This window comes from Phascolarctos cinereus, unplaced genomic scaffold, assembly GCF_003287225.1.
Source record: "Phascolarctos cinereus isolate Bilbo 61053 unplaced genomic scaffold, phaCin_HiC Scaffold_1;HRSCAF=81, whole genome shotgun sequence".
NCBI lineage: Eukaryota > Metazoa > Chordata > Mammalia > Diprotodontia > Phascolarctidae > Phascolarctos > Phascolarctos cinereus.
In genome coordinates this window covers 281,495,728-281,516,794 of record NW_027555514.1, presented here as the reverse complement: position 1 = coordinate 281,516,794, position 21,067 = coordinate 281,495,728, and the positions used below count along the sequence as shown (strand labels likewise).

Here is a 21,067-nt window from a genome sequence, read left to right as displayed (position 1 = left end):
TGGAGGAAGCAATTGTAGATGGATTTTTTTGTTCTTAATCACTGTTTAATTTAGTATTTCATTTGTCCCCAATTATATGTAAAAACAATTTTCAGCATTCACTTTAAAACTTAAGTTGTAGATGGAATTATTGGATAAGAAAAGGAGAGAAATGTGGGCCACTGGCTAGCAACGTTGGTCAGGTCAAGTGAGGGTTTTTTAAGGCTGGGGGAGACATGGTTTTTTAGGCAGCAGGGAGGGAGCCAGTGGCCAGGGGGATGATGGCGGGAGGGGAGGGGACCAAGGGCACATGTATGTGGAGGGGTCGGCCTCAGGAGGAGAGGGGCCACATCTTCATGGGAGACTGGGGTGGAAGAGGAGCTCATGAGAGCTGTAGGATGAGGAGACTAGCCTCCGGGTTTTGAATGAGGTAAGAGGCAAGGTCCTCCATTTTGGATCCCAAGGCCCCTCCCAGCTGTACCACGTCGTCTTCTCTGGCCCTCCCTGCTTTGAAGTTCCCCGCTCCTGAGTGATCAAACAGCTATTCCTGCAAAATAAACAGCTGGCCCTGAGGTGTGTCATGGACGTGTACTTGTTTATAGGCACACCCGTGTTTGGTCCCACGAGTGCCAGTAGGAAGAAAGGACACTGGGGTGCAGGTCTGATGGACTGGGGTCAGGTTGGCCTAACTCCACTTTGACATGCTGACAATCCTGACCAAGCTTTGGGGACGCGGTTGCTCAAGACTGAATGCAGCAGCTTCTGGAAGAAGAAGGCCACAGGGGCTGGCAATTACGCCGATTTCATCTAGTCCTAGACCTTGGGGATCATGGGGTCTAAATCCTCCCCCCCTTTTTTTTTGGAGGCAGTTGGCATTAAGTGACTTGCCCAGGGTCACACAGCTAGTAAGTGTCAAGTGTTTGGTCTGAGGCCGGATTTGAACTCAGGTCCTTCTGACTTCAGGGCCGGTGCTCCATCCACTGCACCACCTAGCTGCCCCCCTAACTCCCCTCTATTTACAGATGAGAGAACCAAGACCCAGAGAGTGAAAGGGACGGGACCAAGATCACAGACCTAAGCAGTAAATAGCTGGGTCACATTTGAACCCAGTTCCTCCAGCTAACAATCCAGGCTTATTTTCACTTTGGCTCCCTCCTCCCCAGGCAATTGCTTGAAGTCCTGGAGGCCTTAGGCCAGGGCCACACCTGGTGGTACTGAAAGCCTTCAGGGCTCTGGGCCAAGCCCAGCATGCCAGCAAGGGGAAATAGGGTCAGGACAGAACTATGGGGGAATGTTTCCGTTGGCATGGGGGGGGATAAATAAACTGGGGAACAGCTGGGAAGGAGTCACCGTGCAGGCATCCTTCTGTCCCTGGCCCAGGAGCAAGCAACATGTCAGGAAGACAGCGCCCAGCACAACCCTCTCTAACCTGGTGGACGGCAGAGCTCCCAAGGAAGCCTAGGGTCAGGGTCCTAGAGCTGGCAGGGGCAAGAGGTCACCCCTTCATTTCACACTGGGGAAATTGAGGCCTGGGGAAGCAGAACTAGAGCTGGGACGGGCCTCCGATGTCCCCTAGTTGAACCTTCTCATTTTGTGGATGGGGAAACTGAGACCCGAAGGAAATGACTCGCCCAAGGCCAAAGGAGCCTCGATCTTGAGTTGGAAGGCTCCTGGGAAGCCACATATTCTCCTAAGACCCAGTTTAGGTGACTCAGCCAAGGTCACACAGCCAGGAGGTATCAGAGGTAAGATGTGAATTCAGGTCTCCTGACAGTGGAGAAGAGAACCTAAGATAATGCTGAGTGTCAATTGCACTTCCTGCCCTAGAGAGCTCAGGGCTCCATCTCCCCCAGCTGAGATGGTTTGCTTTTTCTGAAGGGAAAAACCCAGGACATAGTACAGAAGGGGAAGTGGCTCGTTCAGCGGGTATAACCCAGTCTTCTAAGTGGACAGAAAGAGCTGGAGGGAGGGAGACTTGGGGTTCCTGTCTCCCCTCTGCCATTAACTGGCTGTGTGTGCCTTGGGCATTTAGGAACCTCCCCTCATTTCCCCATCAGTAAAAATGAGGTGATTAGAGGTGATGTGGCCCTGTGAGCTCTCTCAGCCTAGGATTTTATGTTAACTGGTCAGTGGGAGAGGGTGGTCAGTCATGTGCTCTCTTCAGGAATGGAGAATGTTACTGAGGCTAGCGGAGATAAGCCTGAGATGGGAGAGGGAGGGACGGGAGGCAAAGAGGAAATGCAACTCAGGCAGTGTTTACTGGCCAGGCAAAGGTCTGGAGGGTTCATCTCCAATGGTCACGGAGGACAAGACAGCCCACCAGGCCCTTGCCTGTCTCTGAAACCCACTATCTTCTCTCTCTGTCTGTCAATCCCCGGCCCCCCCCCAGCATGCTCAGCCCATCCCTCAGGCCCCAAACCCTAGCACGCCCCCCTCCCCCACATTCAAAGGTGGGCTTTGCTTGGGCACCAGGAGCAGGGAACTGCACCCACCCAGAGAGGTAGCCAAGACTACTTCTTGAAGCCTTGTGCTGGGTCTGGCTGGCTGCCAATGCCTTTGAAATGTGATAATGGATCCCTTCAACCCGACCCCCCGCCATCCGGGGCTCGTGAGCCTCCTGCTCCTGCCTTTCAGTGGGGGGAGCCAAGGCCAGGAGAGGAAATGGCTCCCCGATGGGGAGAGCGTCTAGTCCAGGAGCTCTTTACCAGGGCGCTGCAAGCTTGTTGGGGCAGCATTTGTAAAACTGGATTTCCATACAAGTGGCTTTCTTTGTAATCTTGTGTGTTCTCGTGATTCCAAGCAGGGGTCCCCTATGCATGCCAGACCTCCAGGGGGCTCCAGGACCCCCCCCATTTAAGAACCCACGATCCAGTCCAACCTTCTTATTTTACCGTGGAGGAAACTGAGGCCCAGGGAAAGGAAGGACATTGCCCAAGAGCCTCACGCTGGCAAACAGAGAGCCAGGATGTCATCCTGGGTCTCCTGGCCCAAATGCCATTAAACCAAATGGCAGGAAACTAAGCAGATGCCCCCTCCAAGAAGCCAGGGGGGACCAGAATCCTGGCTGAGAGTGATCTGGTGAGCATTTCAGTCATTCCACCCCCACCTTGCCCCAAGCATTGGGAAGGCTGCGGGTCCAGTCCAGAAAGCATTCTAGGCTTCAGCTGCCTAGAATGTTCTCCTCCTACCTGGAATGTTTCTTTAAAGAGTTTATATGAGGAATAATCCTGCTAAAGCACTTTACACGCATGATTTTATCTAGAATCCTGGATCCAGAGCTGGAAGGGACCTCAGAGACCGTCTAGTCCAATGCTCTCATTTTACAGATGGGGAAACTGAGGCAGAGAGCTGGAAAGAAGCTGAGGTTATCTAGTCTGACCCCTCATTTTACAACTGAGGCCCAAGAAGTCAAATGATTAGGTCACAAAATCCTAGATTTCAAACAGCAAGCGACCCAAGAGTCCAACTCCAATATTTTATGCAAGAAGAAACTGGGAACCAGGTGAAGTGACTTATCCAAGGTCACATAAAGGCAGGTACTCTGACCCTAGAATCAATGCTCTTTCCCCTGATATAAGAAAAGGGAAAATGGTGATTGTTTGCCTTTGAGACGGGAGGCCATGGTGAGTGCACAGGAGACTCCAGCCCTGAATCTTGGAGCCATATAAAAGCTACCCCCTCCCCAGCACGATGCTTCTCTTACCTCGCCTAGTTCATCCAGAATGGACATCCATCCCTTCTTAAAGTTGAGGAGATCAGGCTGGGGAGAACAAAATAGGAGAGGTGTCAATAAGGGCAGAATCTCCGGACAGAGAGTGGGTGAAGGACACAAGGTGCAGAAAGACACACACATTTTTTGGCAGGATCAATGTGGAAATCTGTTCTGCTTGTCTGTATGTCATTTTGTTGATTTTTCTTTTTTTGGGGGGGGTAGGTAGGAAAGAGAGAAAATAAATGCTTGTTAATTTAAAATAAAATGAAAACAAAATTGACTGGGCCTGGGAAGGAGAGGGGAGCCAGGGGGCCGTGCCAGCTATCACAGCTCCTTTTCACCCGCAACCCCAGCCCTGGCCCCCGAGGGCTCCCCCAGCCCATCATAAAGAGACCTAGGGGAAACAATAAAGTCACAGCTGTTTTTTGTTCCAGGCTGATGTGGGCACAGCCTTGTGTGAGACCCAGAGACTGAGGCTATCCCATGCTAGGAATGGAGGCCATGATTGATCACTGAGGTGAGAAGCCCCATGATGCTACCCTGTATTTTTCAGGGCTGCAGGTGCCCTCCTCAGCCTCCGTCTTTATTCCCATCCCCTTGGTCAAACAGAAAGGAAGATTGGAATTCCCTTGACAGGGCTAGAAGGGAACTAGCTTAGGGATCATCCAGTGTAACCCATTTTACAGACCAAGAGACTGACACCTCAGAATTTAAATCATTTGCCCCAGATCCACACAAGTAATGAGTAGGCAAGTCAGAATTCAAACTCAGGTCCTCTGAATACATCATTCTTTCTCCCACATGAGTTCTCTGAACCCTGCCCCCAACCCCTCCTGTCGATGGGCTCACCTGGTACAGTACAGCCCCCAATGGGGATGCTCACCTGCCTCTCTCCGTCCAGACCTCCCCCTACTGGTCCCTCACCCCAGAGAGATCTGCCTCTCCTGAGTCTCTGAAGTGTCCTGGGGGAAGGTGCCAGGCACCCAAGTGGAAAGAAGCCAATTCTCTGAGACAGAAGCCCAGAGGAGAGCCGGAGGAGTGGAAGGGGGCCAGGGGAAGAGCGTGAGTGAACTCGATCCCTCAGACAGCCCCAGAGCTGGGGCCAGGGAGAAGACAAAGGCAGCTCGTGTTTGAGAACCATACCTGGCTGTTGCTGCTGGGGGTCAGACCTGCTCGATGGCTGGGGGATCCTGCCTGCCACATCTTCTGACAGGGTGGGACGGCTGGTGGGAGGAGAGGGCTCAGCAGCCCCATGGGGGCTCTGTGCTCCCCAGAGAAGGGGATGCTGGGCTTAGCATCCTGCCCAACATGACCCTGGTACCTTCTCCCTCAGCCCAAGGAAACTCTGCAGGTGAGTCCCAGCCGATAAGTGCTACCCACAGAGCCTGGGGCAGGGTGGCCAGCGGGGCCCTCCCTGTCAGATATGCTGGCGGCCCATTGGCTGTTCCAGGAGAAGAGCCCCAGGATGCAGGGAGGCGGGTGCCAGGTCTGGGGAAGGGCGGGCCACCTGTTGCCATGGCCCTGAGCCTAGCCTATCAGGGCTTGGCATCGCTGGCCTGGGCCAAGGTGTCCAATTGCACACAGGCTGGCTGGCCAGACCTCCGAGGCAGCTGGAAACCTGAGCTGCCTGACCTGGTCTCCCACTCATGCCTCTTTCCCAGAGGCCACCGCTCTGCCTCAGGCAGAGGAAGTCACCCACAAGAGGCATCTGGTCACATCCCAGTGCCCCTAGCTCCTTCATCCAGAGCTTCCTCCCAACATAGCCTGGGAAGGTCAGGAGGCTCTACCTTCTTAAAGCCTGGAAGACAGAACCCCTATTCATGGGATCATCACCACAGAGACAGAATAGACCTCCCAGGCAAACTGAGCCAACCCTCTCCTTTTACAGAGGGGGAAACTGAGGCACAGAAAGTTATACATCCATAGTCAAACCCAGACCCCAAAACCAATGCTCTTCCCCTACATCATGCCAGTGTTCTGGGGAAGCCAAGGAATCCTTTCATCGAGAGCCTTCCCTGCATTTCTCCTAAGTCTCCCCAAAGGAAGCCACAGGATCAGGGCCCCTGCATTCTCACCGAGAGAACCACAGCCCCCAGACCCATCCCACCTGAGAATGAGCCTCTCTTGCTAGAAAGGTTTTGTTTTTTTCAATGCTGGGGAGAGGAAGTGAGAGAGATGGAGAAGAGATTTTTATGAATTTTTAAAAATTAGCTAGCTAGCCTCTTGGTACAGAAGTCTTATTTTGTTTTCAATAGAGAGGAAGTAGGAGAAATAGAGAACAGATTTTTTTTATGAATTGAAAAAAATAAATTAGGGAGCTAGCCTCATCTCATTCTTTTAGAGCTGCAAAGGAACTCGGGAATCATCTGGTACAACCCTTTCATTTTACAGTTGAGAAAACTGAGGTGCAGAGAGGTGTCCAATGCCACTCAGGTGGTCAGTGTCAGAGGAGAGATTTGAATCTTTGAATCTGACGCCCAATCAAACGTGCCCAAAATGGGCACACAGAGGTATTTGAGTTGGTAGGATGAGTGGGCTCATTCCGTCCCCATGGGCCATGAGACATACCTACTACCTACTGCCCCTTCCATAGCCAGGACATAACAATGATGTGCCCCAGGCAAGCTCTCTCTCTGCTTTGACTTTTCCTGTAAACAGAACATCACGTTTGTTACAAAGGCTTTGTTTTTCTTTTTCCCAATGGGGCGGGGAACCAAGGAAGACAAAATAGATTTTTTTATTGATTGAAAAAATTTTATCTTAATTTTTTAAAAATGTCAGAGCCAGTGCCAGCTATGTGGCACAGTGGATAGAGCACTGGCCCTGGATTCAGGAGGACCTGAGTTCAAATCTGGCCTCAGACACATAACACTTACTAGCTGTGTGACCCCTGACAAGTCACTTAACCCCACAGCCTAGGCAAAACAAAACAAAACAAAAAAGTGTCAGAACCAGAGGGGATCACAAGGGCCATCTAGTCCCTTCCCCAAAGCATGGATCCTGTCTATAACAGCTCATTCATTCATTTACACAAGCATGTGTTAATGCCAGGCACCAGGGATGTAAAGACAGAAGACAGACCTGTCACTGCCTTCAAGAGGCTGATATACCCCCTACCACTGCTCAATCACTGTTAGGATATCTACACCCTAGGGAATTGGGCTCTTCTAGCATCCAAACAATATATCAGTCATACACTGTATCCTTGTGGATACCTGGTCCTGGAATGAAGATGAAAATGCTTCTGTGCCTTGGGGGTCAGTTTAAGTTGCTCTGCAAATTAGTTCCCAGAGGCCAGATTCAAATGGCCCCCAGCCCTAGACCAGAAGCCTTTGGGTTGATAAGGCCTTCCGGAGCACACAGCTACCAATGAGGCATGGCTGGTGGTGGTCGGAGGGAAATAAATGGGGATATAAATAAATGTATGGGAATCGATCACAATGTCACAGGATCCCATTCTGCACCCCCTGAGAAGTCAGAACCTGGACAAAAGTCTATCACGTCCACCCTGGATCATCGGCTCAGCCCTTCTGCCCTCTCCCTGGGCCCCTGAGTGGATTAGATACCTCAGCTCTTCCTTCCCCCAGGAGGCCCGATCAGTGCTGGACTGAAAGCTCAGATTCAGATATTCGCCCTTCTCTGCCTCCACCCATCCTTCCTCACCCCAGCCATCCCACTCTAGACTAGCAGATTTTGTATGAATCAATCCCTTGTCTTCATTCACTTATTTATTTATTTCTGGCTGGTGCCGACCCTGGGGGCCTGCCCCTCCCTGCTCTCAACAGGAGAGAGGGCCCAAAGCTAGTCACCACTCAGCAGAAGTGGGAAAACCATGAAATCTGCTGACTGATGCTGACACCCGAGAATGCTTGCCCAGCCTGGTCCCTCCCATCTAATGAGAAAGACCTCAGCTACCTCCTTGGGCAGTCCTGTCATGCCAGGGTGCCGAGCTCCACTGTCTGTCCTCCCCCCTCCCAGGTATTTTGAGAGGGCAGGGCTCCCTTTAAAGATCAGACCAGGCAACTGAGGCCCAGAGGCGACAGTGTGAGTGACTTGCCCAGTCACATGGCCATTAAGTGACAAACCTGGCAATTTTGCTCTTTCCTGATACCGACCTATGTGCCAGGCTGCTTGTGAGAGTCTTAATAAAAAGGAGAAATGGGACCCACCACACCAGGGCCAGAAGATACCACAAGTCACTCCTGCTTTCTCAGCTGTGGTGGACTGTGGGAGTCTGGCATTCCAGGGTGAAAAAGGGCCCTGAAAGTTCATCTCATCCATCCCCTGCCTTCTGTGACCTGTTAGCTCTCAGAAGATCACAGACAGTGCCCAAAGATAGTTGGGGAGACATGGAGTCTTACAAACCAGAGAGGTAACCCAACTTGCTTGAGGTCGAACAGACAGTAAATGTCAGAGGCAGGATTTGAACCCAAGTCTCTTCTGACTCCAAATCTGCCAAACCCTTTGAGAACCCACACTGTCTCTCCGGTCCTTCATGGTGCAGGCTCCAGAATCTCATCCTGTTCCGCCTCCCAGAAAAAATGTGGAAAACAGCTACCTTCTTCCCTCTTGGGCTTCTCTCCCTCCTTGACTGGTTTCAAACCCCTCAGTTTTTCCGAGTCACTGAATCTTCACAGTTTTCCCCCTTCCTTTCCCTTCCTACCAGGGAGAAGACGCCCAAGGCGGACCTGACATCAGACCCAGGACAGGTGGGGGAAGGGAGGCCCTCCAGCTCCGGCCTCCCTCCCAAAGCCAAATCCAGCCTCACTGGCCTCCTTCGGACCGTGGGTCCCTCAGCAAATATTCATCTTATGGCACCTTCCCCTTGGCTGGCCACATGGTCAGAGCAGATTGAGCAGCTGGGGGAGAGGGGGCTGGCAGGATAAAGGGGCCCTTAGAAGGTCACCTAGCCCATTTCCCTCATTTCTCAGATGCAGAGGCAATGGGATTTGACCAGGGTCACACAAGGAATGAAAGAATAAGAATCTGAACTCAGAACTCTCTCACTACCCATGTGGCCACAAGCTTAGGGAGGAGAGAAAATCTTGTCAGAAGTTGGGATGCCAGGCATGGGAGGGGCCCTTCCTAGAAGACGGAAGAAGTCAATCAGAGGATAATTGGATTTAGCCCAGGAAAGATGCTTAGCCGTCATCCAGGCCCCCCTCCCTTCACTTTACAGATGAAGAAACTGAGGCACAGAGAAGGGGAATGCCAAGGTCACTGAGGTTCAGATCCAGGGCCTATGCCCCTGATGCAGTGCTCTGCCCCCTCAATCATGCCCCAAGACATCCGGCCTCAAGCTTTCACTTTAGCAGAGGAGCAGAGATTTGGGGGTAGCAGGGATCTTGGAGGTCATCTTCACCTTGCAGCTAAGAGACTTGCTCAAGATCACGCTCCCCAGGTCCTCCGATTCTCAGCCCTATGCGATGACCACTGACTGGCTTAAGCTGGCCGCTGAGCTGGTGAGGGCTACACCAGGTGAGTATGGGGCAGACATAATGATATAGACCAGGTGGGGAACCTTGGGCCTCGAGGCCAATGTGGCCCCCTAGGTCCTCAAGTTCGGCCCTTTGACTGAATCCAAACTTCACAGAACAAATCCCCTGCATAGAAGGATTTGTTCTGTAAAACTTGGACTCAGTCGAAAGGCTGCACCCGGGACCTTGAGGACCAGACGTGGCCTCGAGGCAGCAGGCTCCTCACCCCGGTATAAGATATCTAATATTTGTATAGCTGTACCTCTAAAACGAGATCTCACAGCCTCCTAAATAATAATAGATAACATTTAAGAGCTTACTATGTGCTGTGGCTTTACAAATATCTCACTTCAGCCTCACATCTACTCTGAGAGGTAGATGGTATTAGGATTCCTATTTTACAAATAAGGAAACCAAGGCAGACAGGTTAAGGGACTTGTCCAGGGTCACACAGCTAGTAAGCATATGAAGCCAGTTTTGAACTTAGGCTTTCCTGGCACCCCTAAGAAATCAGGGATGGCTAGTGAAGCTCTGTGCTGGAAACGACCAGCTGGAGCTAACAGCAACGGAGGAAAGGAGAGGGGGCATTCCCTGCCTAACCTTCGGACTCTGACTCACTGGGCTCCCCATCATCCCTCCACAGCCCCACTCAGTTAGATGGCCAGGGAAGGGGCGTCTCCAAGCCAACAGGAAGGCCCTAGAGGCTGCAGGATGTGAGAAGGCCAGGAGGAAACAGAGGCCCACGGCCCAGGGTCATCCCCACCCCGCCCGGTGTGCCTCTCAGTCTGGCTACGGTTTTCAGTAGGGCCTGCCTCGGCTCCAGCAAGCCGCCCGTCAGCCCGCCTGACAAAAGAGAGGGCTCTAGTCCCTTCTCAGGGTGCAGAAGGTGTGTGTATGTGTAGGGGGGAAGTCGGGAGAAAAGGAACTCGGCCCCTCACACCCCCTCCAACTCCCTCCATCCTCTCCCTTCCCCGGGTCACCCTCCCCGGTGCCCCAGAGGAAGGAAGCCGGGGTGGGGATGGCGGCTGCGGTTTTCCCCCCATCACCTAGAAGGGAACGCTGGTCATTTTGGGGCAGCAGTCTCAGGCAGCTTCCAACAACACGACTGGCCCGGGGCTTGCCGCCTCCTCCCCTCTCCCAGGCCGGCCTCCCCCTTCCCGCAGGAGCCGTATTCAGAAGACAAGCAATGAACTCACCCCTCTTCTCTGCCCAAGACTCGGGATACCCCCCTATTTCCCCGCTGACCACCGGGCAGCTCGTAGCTCCAGGTGTTCAGCTCACTTGCCCTCTCTCATACAAACACAGGCTTCGGTTTGGAGTCAGAGGACCTGGGTTCAAGTCCCGAGACGGCTCACTTCCCCTCCCTGGTCTCAATTTCCCAGTTTGTAAAGTGAGGAGGGGACACTAGCCAGCCTTGTGAAGTACTTTCTAGCTCCAAGTCCTCACCCCGCCGCAGTCGGGGGGACGTCCCGAGGCTCTGCTGGGGGAGAGATCCTGGGGAGAGGCTGGTTTGGGGGGGACCACGCCCATCACACCCGGAGCAAGTTCCAGCGCAGGCTGGGCCCGTTTTCCTGGCCAGGGGTCAGTACAGCCTGACAGCCCGCAGGAGTGAGCACGCCAGCACAGGACTGCGCCGAGCTTCACACCCAAGCTCGGGGGCGGACGGGGAGCCAGGGGGCCTCCAGCAGAGCCCCGGCTCCCCTTCGCGGGTTGCCCCTGCCCCCCTTCTTGCCCAAACTAGATGGCGCACACTCGGCCCCAGTCCTGGGCCACCCCCTTCTCGTCCGGGGCCCTGCGGGGCGGCCACTCCAACCCGCTCCCGCGGATGGAGATCGCCAGGAAGTGGGGGGCTCAGAGGGGCTGCATGGGGCCGGGGAGAGGGGGAAGGGGCGCTCACCGTCATCATGCAGCCGGGCGGCCCCCGGGGCCCCAGGAGGGGCAGCCCGGCCTGGCCCGAAGAAGAGCCGGAGGTCGCAGGGGCCGACCGCAGACTCGCTCGCTCCGGAGCCCCGGTCAGTTGCCCGGGGCCAGCATCCCCGCCCTTCCGCGTCCCTTTGGCTCTCCCTTTTCCAAGGCTCGGCCGCAGCCTCTGCCAGCCGCCCAGAAAACTTTTTTTTTCTTTTCTTTACTCCCTTTTTTTTTTTTTTCAAACTTCCTGGGAGGATCCCGCCGGACCAATGGGCCGGGGGCGGTCCGAGCAGGCAGCGGCCAGGGCGGGCGAAGCGGCCAATGGGAGCCCGGGGGTAGGGGGAGCCCGCGAGGGGGGAGGGGGAGGGGGCCCGGCGCGGGGTGGGCGGAGGGGAGGGGCTGCCGGCCAATGGGAAAGCGGAGGGGCGTGGCGTTGGGGGCGGGACCGAAGACCAGCTGGGGCGGGGGCGGGGCCACGAGCTGAGAAAGGCCGGAAGGCGGCCACAGGTGACTCCCATCCCCGGGGCTGCCAGGGCCCCGAAAGGAGAGGCAGGGACCGAGCGTGCGCGCGCGCTCCCCAGGGTGGTGGTGGGAGAGTAGGGGTGAAGGTGGGTGGGGGTGAGCTGATCCCAAACACACCCCTCGCCCCTCCCTCCACCCGCCCTCTACCTGCTTGACTTTGGGCGACCTTCTTAACGTCCCGGGCCTCAGTTTCCTCTTCTGTAGAATGGCCTCGAGGGACGCTCCCAGCTCTAAACTCTAAGATTTTAAGTGTTTTCCTCCTGGGATCCAGGGTAAGCATCCCTCCCCACGTCCCTGAGGAGACTGAGAATTAGTTTAAAGAATTTGCCTCAGGGCTCAGTGGGAGTAAAGAAATAACTGGGCGTGCGTTTGCATCGGGGTACTGGGGATTATTAAGAGCCCTCTCCTAAAAGGAGACGGAAAAGGAGAAATAAGGGCTTAGACCCAGGAAGAGTTGAGTTCGAATTCAGCCTCCGATAAGCGCTGGCGGTGTGACCCCGGCCAAGTCAAGTAACCAATTTAGACAACGCTACGGGGCAGCTAGGTGGTGAAGCGGATAAAATTCTGATCCTGGAGTCAGGAAGATTTGCGTTCAAATCCAGCCTCAGACACTTACTTAGCAACATGACCCTGGGCAAGTCACTTAACCTCAATTTGCCTCAGTTCTTCATATGTAAAATGGGGACACGTTGGAGAAAGAAATGGCAAACCACTCCAGTATCTTTGCCAAGAAAACCCAAGTACAGTAGGGCTCGACTGAACAGCCGGGTAACTCTGAGACTATAGTTTCAGAGAGGGGCTGACTGCTTTAGTACAAGGAGCTTCCTCATTCCTCTAACAATGAAATCCAGGTCTAGCACCATCATCCCATATGAACACAGCTTGGGACTGGATTTTTATTATTACTATTTTTCCCCTTCCGTCCCAATGTTCCCACCCAGAGTCTTCCTTGCACTCTGTAAATAATCAATAAATGTGTTTTTCTTTAATTTGAATTTATCTAAAGCTCAGTTTCTCCCCTCTCAGTCTCTTGGCTTGGGGTAAGGAGACACCCCCCACCACACACACACACACACACACACACACACACACACACACACACTATAAAGAAGTCAAGTTAGTGAAGAGACTCTAAAATCATCCAGTCACCAACTTGAAAGTGACTTCATGTCTCTGGTCTAACCCCTCCCTAAAGAAGGAATCCTCTTCATGGAAACCCTGGCTGATTGTCACCCAACCTTGTTTTGAATATATTGGGATATGGGGACCTCACTACCTAATAAGCCTTTCATTTAAGGCTGCATCTCACTGTCAAAAGTTCTCCCCAAATACCAAGAAAATCTGCCTTGGAAGCTTGCAACCATTGAGCCTATCCAGCTCTCTATAACAAAATGAATGCTGCTTCCACCACATAGTTTTCAATATTTGAAACAATATTCTGCAAATCCACTAAATGTGTGACTCTGGGTAGGCTGATTAACCTCTCTGGGCCTCAGTTTCTTCAAGTGTAAAATAAGGGTACTGGATTAGATGGCCTTTAAGGGTCCTTCCACTTCAAAACATCTGTGGTCTTTATTACTCTCCCATTCTGAATATGATGTCTCTTTTAATAGATTCTAAATTCTTAGTTCTGATCCATGGCCTTAAATAGCAATACACAAATGTAAGAGGAACTAGAGATTCTAATGCAAAGAGGCAGATTTGAGTACATGACTAGACTACAGAAAGGATGGAGTAATTAAAGATAGAAAAATGTAGCACTTGGTAAATTAAGGGACTATACTCAGAGGAGGAAATCAGGGAATTGGAGAGAGTAGACGATAGAATACATCCGGATAAAGTGAAAGTGACATTGTCATGAGGATATACTACAGACCGCCTGGGCTGAAGGAAGAAATTGATGAAGAGTTCAGAAAAACAAAAAAGATTACAAGCCAAGCAAAGAGGAGTGATATAGACTTAACTGGGGACTTCAAGTATTCAAGCATAGGTCTGTCCCTGGTAAAAATCAGACTAGCTAATAAATTCTTGCCTTGCCTTAATTATAATTTTATCCTTCAAAAGGTGTGGGAAGTAATGAGGGGAAATTGGAATTCGGGCTTGACTCTGAGCCACAAGGAAGGACTGGATGATGAAGTAAAAACAATGGGAACCCTAGGGAGGAGTGACCACTCCCATCATGGAATCTGTAATGAAGGAAAGGGAGCTGGGTATAGTCTGGCAGACACCCCAGATTTTGGATGGCCAGATTCAAAGAAAGGGCATATAGATGAATAGGCCAAGCTAATATAATAAAAATGACAGTTCTACTTAAATTGCTTATTCAGTGCCATACCAATTAAACTACCAAAAAAACCTATTTTATAGAGCTAGAAAAAAACAATAACAAAATTCATCGGGAAGAACAAAAGGTCAAGAATATCAAGGAAATTAGTGAAAAGAAATGCAAGGGGAGGTGGCCTAGCTGTACCAGATCTAAAACTGTTATTGTAAAGCAGCAATCATCAAAACTATTTGGTACTAGCTAAGAAATAGAGTGCTGGATGAGTGGAATAGGTTAGGTACATAAGACATAGTAGTCAAAGACTGTAATAATCTACTTTTTGATAAACGCAAAGACTCCAGCTTCTGGAATAAGAACTCACTGACAAAAACTGGTGGGAAAACTGGAAAATAGTATGGTAGAAAGTAGGCATAGACTAACATCTTACACCGTAAAACCAACATAAGGTCAAAACGGGTACCTGATTTAGACATAAAGGGTGATACCATAAGCAAATTAGGAGAGCAAGGACTATTTTACCTGTCAGGTTTATGGAGAAAGGAAGAATTTATGACCAAACAGGGAACATGATGAAATGCAAAATGGATAATTTTGATTACATCAAATTAAAAAGTTTTTGCACAAAGCCATTACAAGCAAGAATAGAAGGAAATCATAACTCTGGGAAACAATTTTTATAGCCAGTATCTCTGATAAAGGCCTCATTTCTAAAATATATAGAGAACTGAGTCAAATTTATAAGAATACAAGTCATTTCCCAATTGATAAATGGTCAAATGATATGAACAGGCAGTTTTCAGATGAAGAAATTAAAGCCATCTATAGTCATAAAAAATGCTCTAAATCACTATTCATTAGAGAAATGTAAATTAAAACAAGGTACCACCTCACACTTATCAGATTGGCTAATATGACAAAAAAGGCACATTATAAATGTTGGAGAAGATTGGGAAAATTGGAACACTGATTCATTGTTGGTAGAGTTGTGAAATGATCCAACCATTTTGGAGAGCAATTTGGAACTATGCCTAAAGGGCTATGAAAATGTGCCTACCCTATTACCCAACAATAGCACTTCTGGGGCTGTAGCCCAAAGAGATCATACAAATGGGAAAGGGACCCACAAGTACAAAAATATTTATAGCAGCTCTTTTTGTGGTGGCAAAGAATTGGAAATTGAGGAGATGCCCATCCATTGGGGAATGGCTGAACAAGCTGTGGTATATGAATGTGTTGTTCTATAAGAAATGATGAGCAGGCAGATTTCAGAAAGACCTGAAAGGACGTACATAAACTGATGCTGAGTGAAGTGAGCAGAACCGGAACATTGTGCAATGACTAACTTTGACAGACTTAGCTCTTCTCAGCAGTACAATGATCTAAGACAATTCCAAAAGACTCATGATGGAAAATGCTATCCATATCCAGAGAAAGAACTATGGAATCTGAATGCAGATCAAAGCAGACTGTTTTCTCTCATTTTTTTTCTTTCTTGTGGTTTTTCCCTTTTGTTCTGAATCTTTTTTCACAATGTGACAAATGTGGAAATGCTTAATATGATCGTACTGATACAGCCTATATCAGATTGCTTGCTATCTTGGGGAGGGAGTGGGGAGGGAGGGAGAAAAAAATTGGGGACTCAAAATCATATAAAAGTGAATGTTGAAAACTGTCTTTACATGTAATAGGAAAAAGTAAAATACTATTAAGTGGGGAAAAAATAAAAATTTTTGAAAAAGAAAGGGCATGTAGAATTTCAAACTTCTACAAAAGTTATCCCAAGAAGGATGGAAAGCTCTCAAGAATGAGATTCTGAATACACAAAGAAACTATTCTGATAAGGAAGAAGAGGTGGACCTGTTCAAAGAGGAAGATGTGAATGCACAGAGAACTCTCTGGTTAGCTTATGTTTAAAGAAATGCATCCAGAAAATGTAAGCAAGGGAGAGTAATGGAGAGTGGATAGTAAGATGTGACCTAGACCTTTAAGAATAACAGCAGTAGGGGGCGGCTAGGTGGCACAGTGGATAGAGCACCGGTCCTGAAGTCAGGAGGAGCTGAGTTCAAATCCAGCCTCAGACCAAACACTTGACACTTACTAGCTGTGTGACCCTGGGCAAGTCACTTAACCCCAATTGGCTAAAAAAATTAAAAGTAACAGCAGCAAAGTTCAGAAGGACCTGAACTTGGCCAGAGAGCCTCATGGTAAACATACCATTATTAGAGGGGAAGGAAGGATCAAAGAAGTACTTGCACTGGTATTCGAGGTAGATGGATGAGGAAGAGAAGATACAACTCCTAGTTTGCTCCTGGTTTAGGAGCGTAGATTTGGAAGGTACTTCAGGGGTCATCTAGTCCAACACCTTCATTTCATATATGAGAAACTGAGGCCCAGGAAAGTGACGTGATTTGCCCAAGATCACACAAGTCATAGCTACAGAACCAGAATTCGAACTCAAGAACCATGACTCAAAAGCCAGTGCCACTTTTCCATTGCATCCTGATGTCTCTCTAGAAAGGACAGATGAAAAATGGCCAAGTGGGAGATGAAACCTTGAGCTGCCCTGGATGCACTGGGGTTTTTTGGTCCAGGTGAACTCCATCCCAGGCCAAATGGGTTTATCAGTGAGTCTGGAGAAGCCGGGAAGGCCTCTCTCCTCATGACCAGCAGAGAACAGAAGGGACCTTTTCATGTCCAATCATTTTCAGTTCCTAGTATGTGCTACTTTGCCCAACTGTTTTGAGGGATCTTAAGTCTTGTTTTCTTTAAGCAAAATTTGTTAATTTTTTTTATTAAAGAAAAAAGCTCATGAATAAGAGCAGAGGGACCACAGGACTAGGGCAGGACAAATGTTCTGATTTTTAAGAAGAGGGAAAAATGAAGGGTAATGAACTTGACCTTGATTTCACCAGCATTCTGGGACATGTTATTAAAGGGATGGCTTTAAACCAGAGACCATATTATTAAGGTCTATGAACACCGAGAAAAGGTGATTGCTATGGATCAGGGTCAGCGTGGCTCCATCAACAGCAGGATATGCCCAATCAACCTCATTTACTTTTAATTACAGAGATACTGGCCTGGTGGGCCAGAGGAATGGGGCACGCACCCTGGTACCATTTGTTAGAATCTCTCCTGCCATCCTTGTTGGCAAGATAGTGGGTAAGGAGAGAGGACAATTAGGCACATTCAGAGCTGGTTCAATGGCCAGACCCAAAGCGTGGTCATTAGTGTTGGTTGACTTGAAGAAGTCTCCAGTGGAGCATCCGAGGGATCTATCCCCATCACCGTGGTTTTGTTCAGTCATGTGAGTCTCTTGGTGACCCTATTGGGGATTTTCTTGGCAAAGATCCTGGAGTGGTTTACCATTTCCTTCTCCAGCTCATTTTTACAAATGAGGAAACCGAGGCAAATAGGGTAAAGTGACTTGCCCAGAGTCACACAGCTACTAAGTGTCTGAGGGTGGATTTGAACTCAGGAAGATGAGTTTTTCTGAGTCCATGCCCAGGCTCTAGTCACCGAGCTACCTCAAAGCCTTCTTCAACCCAGTACTATTTAGCATTTTTATCTATGATCTGGCATGTTTATCAGATCTACAGGTGACAGAGAGCTGGGAGAGAGAGGCAGAAAGAAATGGAAGGGCCAAGATGTTGAAATGAGGCTAACAAAATGAGATGTAAGAGAAACGTCAAGGTCTTCAAGTGAGTTCAAGAAAATCAGTTATATGATAACTAGGTGTAGCTACACATGGATTGTATCTGTGAAGAAGATCTGGGAGTCTGAGTGGACTGCCAGCTCCATATGAGAATGCTAGGAAAGGCAAAAGAGAAAGTGCATTTTAGCTTGCACTGAGAGGCAAGGCATCCGTGGATAAGGAGGTGGTGATCTGACTCCACACTGCCCTGGGCTGAGGACATCTGGCTCACTAGTGGGCGCCACATTTTAAGGATAACAATACACTCTAGAGCAGCTAGGTGATGCCCTGGATGGAGTACTGGACCTGGAGTCAGGAAGACCTGAGTTCGAATCCTGCCACAGACACTTACTAGCTCTGTGACCCAGGGCAAGTCTTTAAGCTCTGTCTGAGGAGCAAAGTGGCTTTTGGTATCTCTTACCATTCTGAGATTTGGGGACTAATTTCCTTCTTGCCTGGCCTGGAGCTAAGCCAGCCAGTGAGAGAGGGAGATGGGGGAGGGAGAGGCTAAAGCCAGATCCTGGGGCTCCTCATGAATTACGCTGCTGGAAACTTTTCGATTTGCTTGGGAGAACTTGGTGAGAGGCAGGGGAGAACCATGTAGAACTGGGGGGTCACAGGATCATAAGCGAACTCCAAGGCCCCTTAGAGGCCATCCAGTCTAACTCCCTCATTTTACAGAAAAGGAAACTGAGGCCCAGGAAGGGGAAGTGGCCTGTCTATGCCCACATGGGCATATGCATGTGAGTCTGCATGCTTGACACTGGGTGAGGTTTGGGGCCCGTCTGAGCCTGTAGTTACATGCTCTTATCTGGGGCATCTCCTGGGGACACCAGGCCTTTCAGTCTTATCTCGGGCAGATGTTTATAGGAGAATGAGATTTACAAGGTGTTTGGAAGAAGCGGATGGGAGAAGGATGGTGAGGGAGGGGGGGCTCTGAGTCCTGTGTGTCCTGACCACAAGCCCTCCCATGGGGTGGCGAGAGAAGTGGATGTGGACCTGTATGCATGTGTGCAACATGGATAGGACTGACTATAAGATCAGAGATTTAGAGGTGAAAGGAGCTTTGGGAAATGTCGGAGCTGGGAGAGGCCTTAGTATAGCAAATGTCTCTAGAACAGAGAATGTCAGGGCTGGGAGGGAGCTTAGAACAGGAGATGTCAGGGTTAAGAGGGACCTTAGAACAGAGAATGTCTTTAGAATAGGGAATGTCAGGCCTGGGAGGCGCCTTAGAACGTGGAATGTCAGGGCTGGAGGGAGCTTAGAACATGGAATGTCAGAGCAGGGAGGGCCCTTAGAATATGGAATGTCAGCAGGGAGGGACATTAGAACATGGAGTGTCAGAGCAAGGAGGGCCCTTAGAACATGGAATGTCAGAGCAGGGAGGGCCCTTAGAACATGGAATGTCAGCAGGGAGGGACATTAGGTACCATAGTCCAGCTTCCTCATTTGACAGGTGAGAAAGCTGAGGCCCACTGAGGGGAATGATTGCCTTGCCTTCCCAGGTACATCATGGGCTGGGCAGCTCTCTGCCTCAGAAAGTTATGGGGGTGGCTGGGTGGTGCAGTGGATAGAGCACCAGCCCTGGAGTCAGGAGGACCTGAGTTCAAATCCGGCCTCAGACACATAACACTTACTAGCTGTGTGACCCTGGACAAGTCACTTAACCCCATTGCCTAGCCAAAAAAAACCAGTTATGAGACAAACAGGGAAGGGGGCATACCTCACTCTCTTTCACACCTGACCGTGTAAGGGATGTGGAGGTACAATGAAAACACTAGGGCCTTAGAGTAAATGGATCTGGGTTTGAATCCTGCCCATATGGTGGCCTTCGAGGCTCCTTTCAGTTCCTGGAGTGGGAAGGTTCTTGGACCTCCAAGGGGCTGATCCAGTCAGCTGCTGAGCTAAGATCCTCTAGTTGGGGGAGCAAACTCTCGGCACCCCCCAGGACCCTGGCGCCCACCACGACTGGACATGTGTCTGCCTGGGCACCAGGAGGTTCTAGAAGCTAGAACTCAGGGTTCTGGCCCAGCTGCACAGGAGAGGGAGACTGGGAAAGTTCCTTCTCCCTTGGGAAGTTCCCCATCAGCTTGTCTGGGAACTCCCTGAGGTGTGCGGCCATTAGCAGATGGATTCTTGTCCTGCCAGGCTATGCAATGGGCTTCTCGGAAGTCCAACCCAGACCCCTCTGTGAGGCTCCTCTGTGACCTTGGTTAAGTCTCTTCCCTCCCTGGGCCTCAGTTTCCTCCTCTGTAAAATGAGGGGGTCAGACTAAAGGACCTCCAAAGTGCCTTCTAGCACTAAGTCTGGGATCCTATCATCTCCCATTTCACAGATGAGGATATAAAGGCCCATGAAGGAGGAGGTGAGATGGCCTAAGTCTGTGCAGCTAATGAGTGCTTGAGCTGAGACTGGAAAGTAGGCCTGTTCAATCATAGCTCAGGGTTATTTCCTGTTAGGTTAAGAAATAGACTCAACATTCTGGCCTGGAGATCGGAACCCCATGTGGGCCTCAGTTTCCCCATATGTCAATGGGGGAGGAGGTGAAGGCCATGACCTCTCCATTTCCTTCCAGCTCTGGCATCCTTTGACTCTAAGAAGGAGCCTGCTTTGTTTATCCAGTTAGCCAACTTGATCAGCCACCCTCCCAGAGGGAGTTGTAAAGAGAGCTGTTGCCTCTGAAACCCGAAGGTCTGGATTCGGACGGTTACACCCATTCTACGAAGACCTTGGCTTTCCTTTTCCATTCGGATTCAGCCAAAGGGCCACACTTGAGGACCTAGGGGGCCACATGTGGCCTGGAGACCCAGGTTCCTCACCCCTGTCAAGGTGATTAGAAACTCCTCCCTCCTAAGGTTTTTGTCTGATTCTTCCCAGTAACATACTTGCTTATTAAAGGCCTTTAATGCCTTTTCCAAAAAGACTGGGGAGGGGTGGGGGGGCTTTAAATCCAGGCCAATGAAGAAGGGTCTAGGGACACAGAGTTCTGTCATCAACCAATACATAACCGCCCAGGCCTGGCCCAACCAGGGCCAAACATCTGCTCCAAGGCTAGCCTGCCCACGGAAATGGGCTGATTTCATTTTCCCCCCCTCCTTTTTTAATGAGAAAAAGAAAAAAAAACTCCACAAAGCTGACGGGTCCCTCTCCTCCCTCAAGGACACTGGGAACCGTCCATCTTGAGTGTTTACAGCCTTCCCTGAGCAGGAACGGTTACATAAGGCCAGATGTTTATGCAATTGGCCCTGGTCCAGGTTGGAGTCCGCCCCCTCCCCACCCCCATCCCATCAGCTGGCTTTCTTCTGTGTCTTCTCTGCCCTCCCCCCATCTAGACCCTCTCAGCTTGGCCTTCCTTAGCTCGAAGACAGGGGTGGAGAGGTCAGCATGTTTGGTGGGTCACACGCCACACCTCCTTTCCTTCCTTCTCCTCTCTCTGTACCCCTACCTGGGAGGAGAAGAAACCAGACTTTTTTCTGGCCCTAGGGAAAGGC

The 21,067-nt window shown here is 50.3% G+C and overlaps 1 protein-coding gene across 1 annotated transcript in view; it reads right to left on the bottom strand.

Moving 5' to 3' along the window:
* TRIOBP (TRIO and F-actin binding protein) overlaps window positions 1-21,067 on the bottom strand; it is a 76,536-nt gene that overhangs the window by 27,202 nt on the left and 28,267 nt on the right. Inside the window, 1 exon segment of the mRNA XM_078147300.1 lies at window positions 3,683-3,739. Within this exon segment, the coding sequence (XP_078003426.1) occupies window positions 3,683-3,739 (57 nt within the window).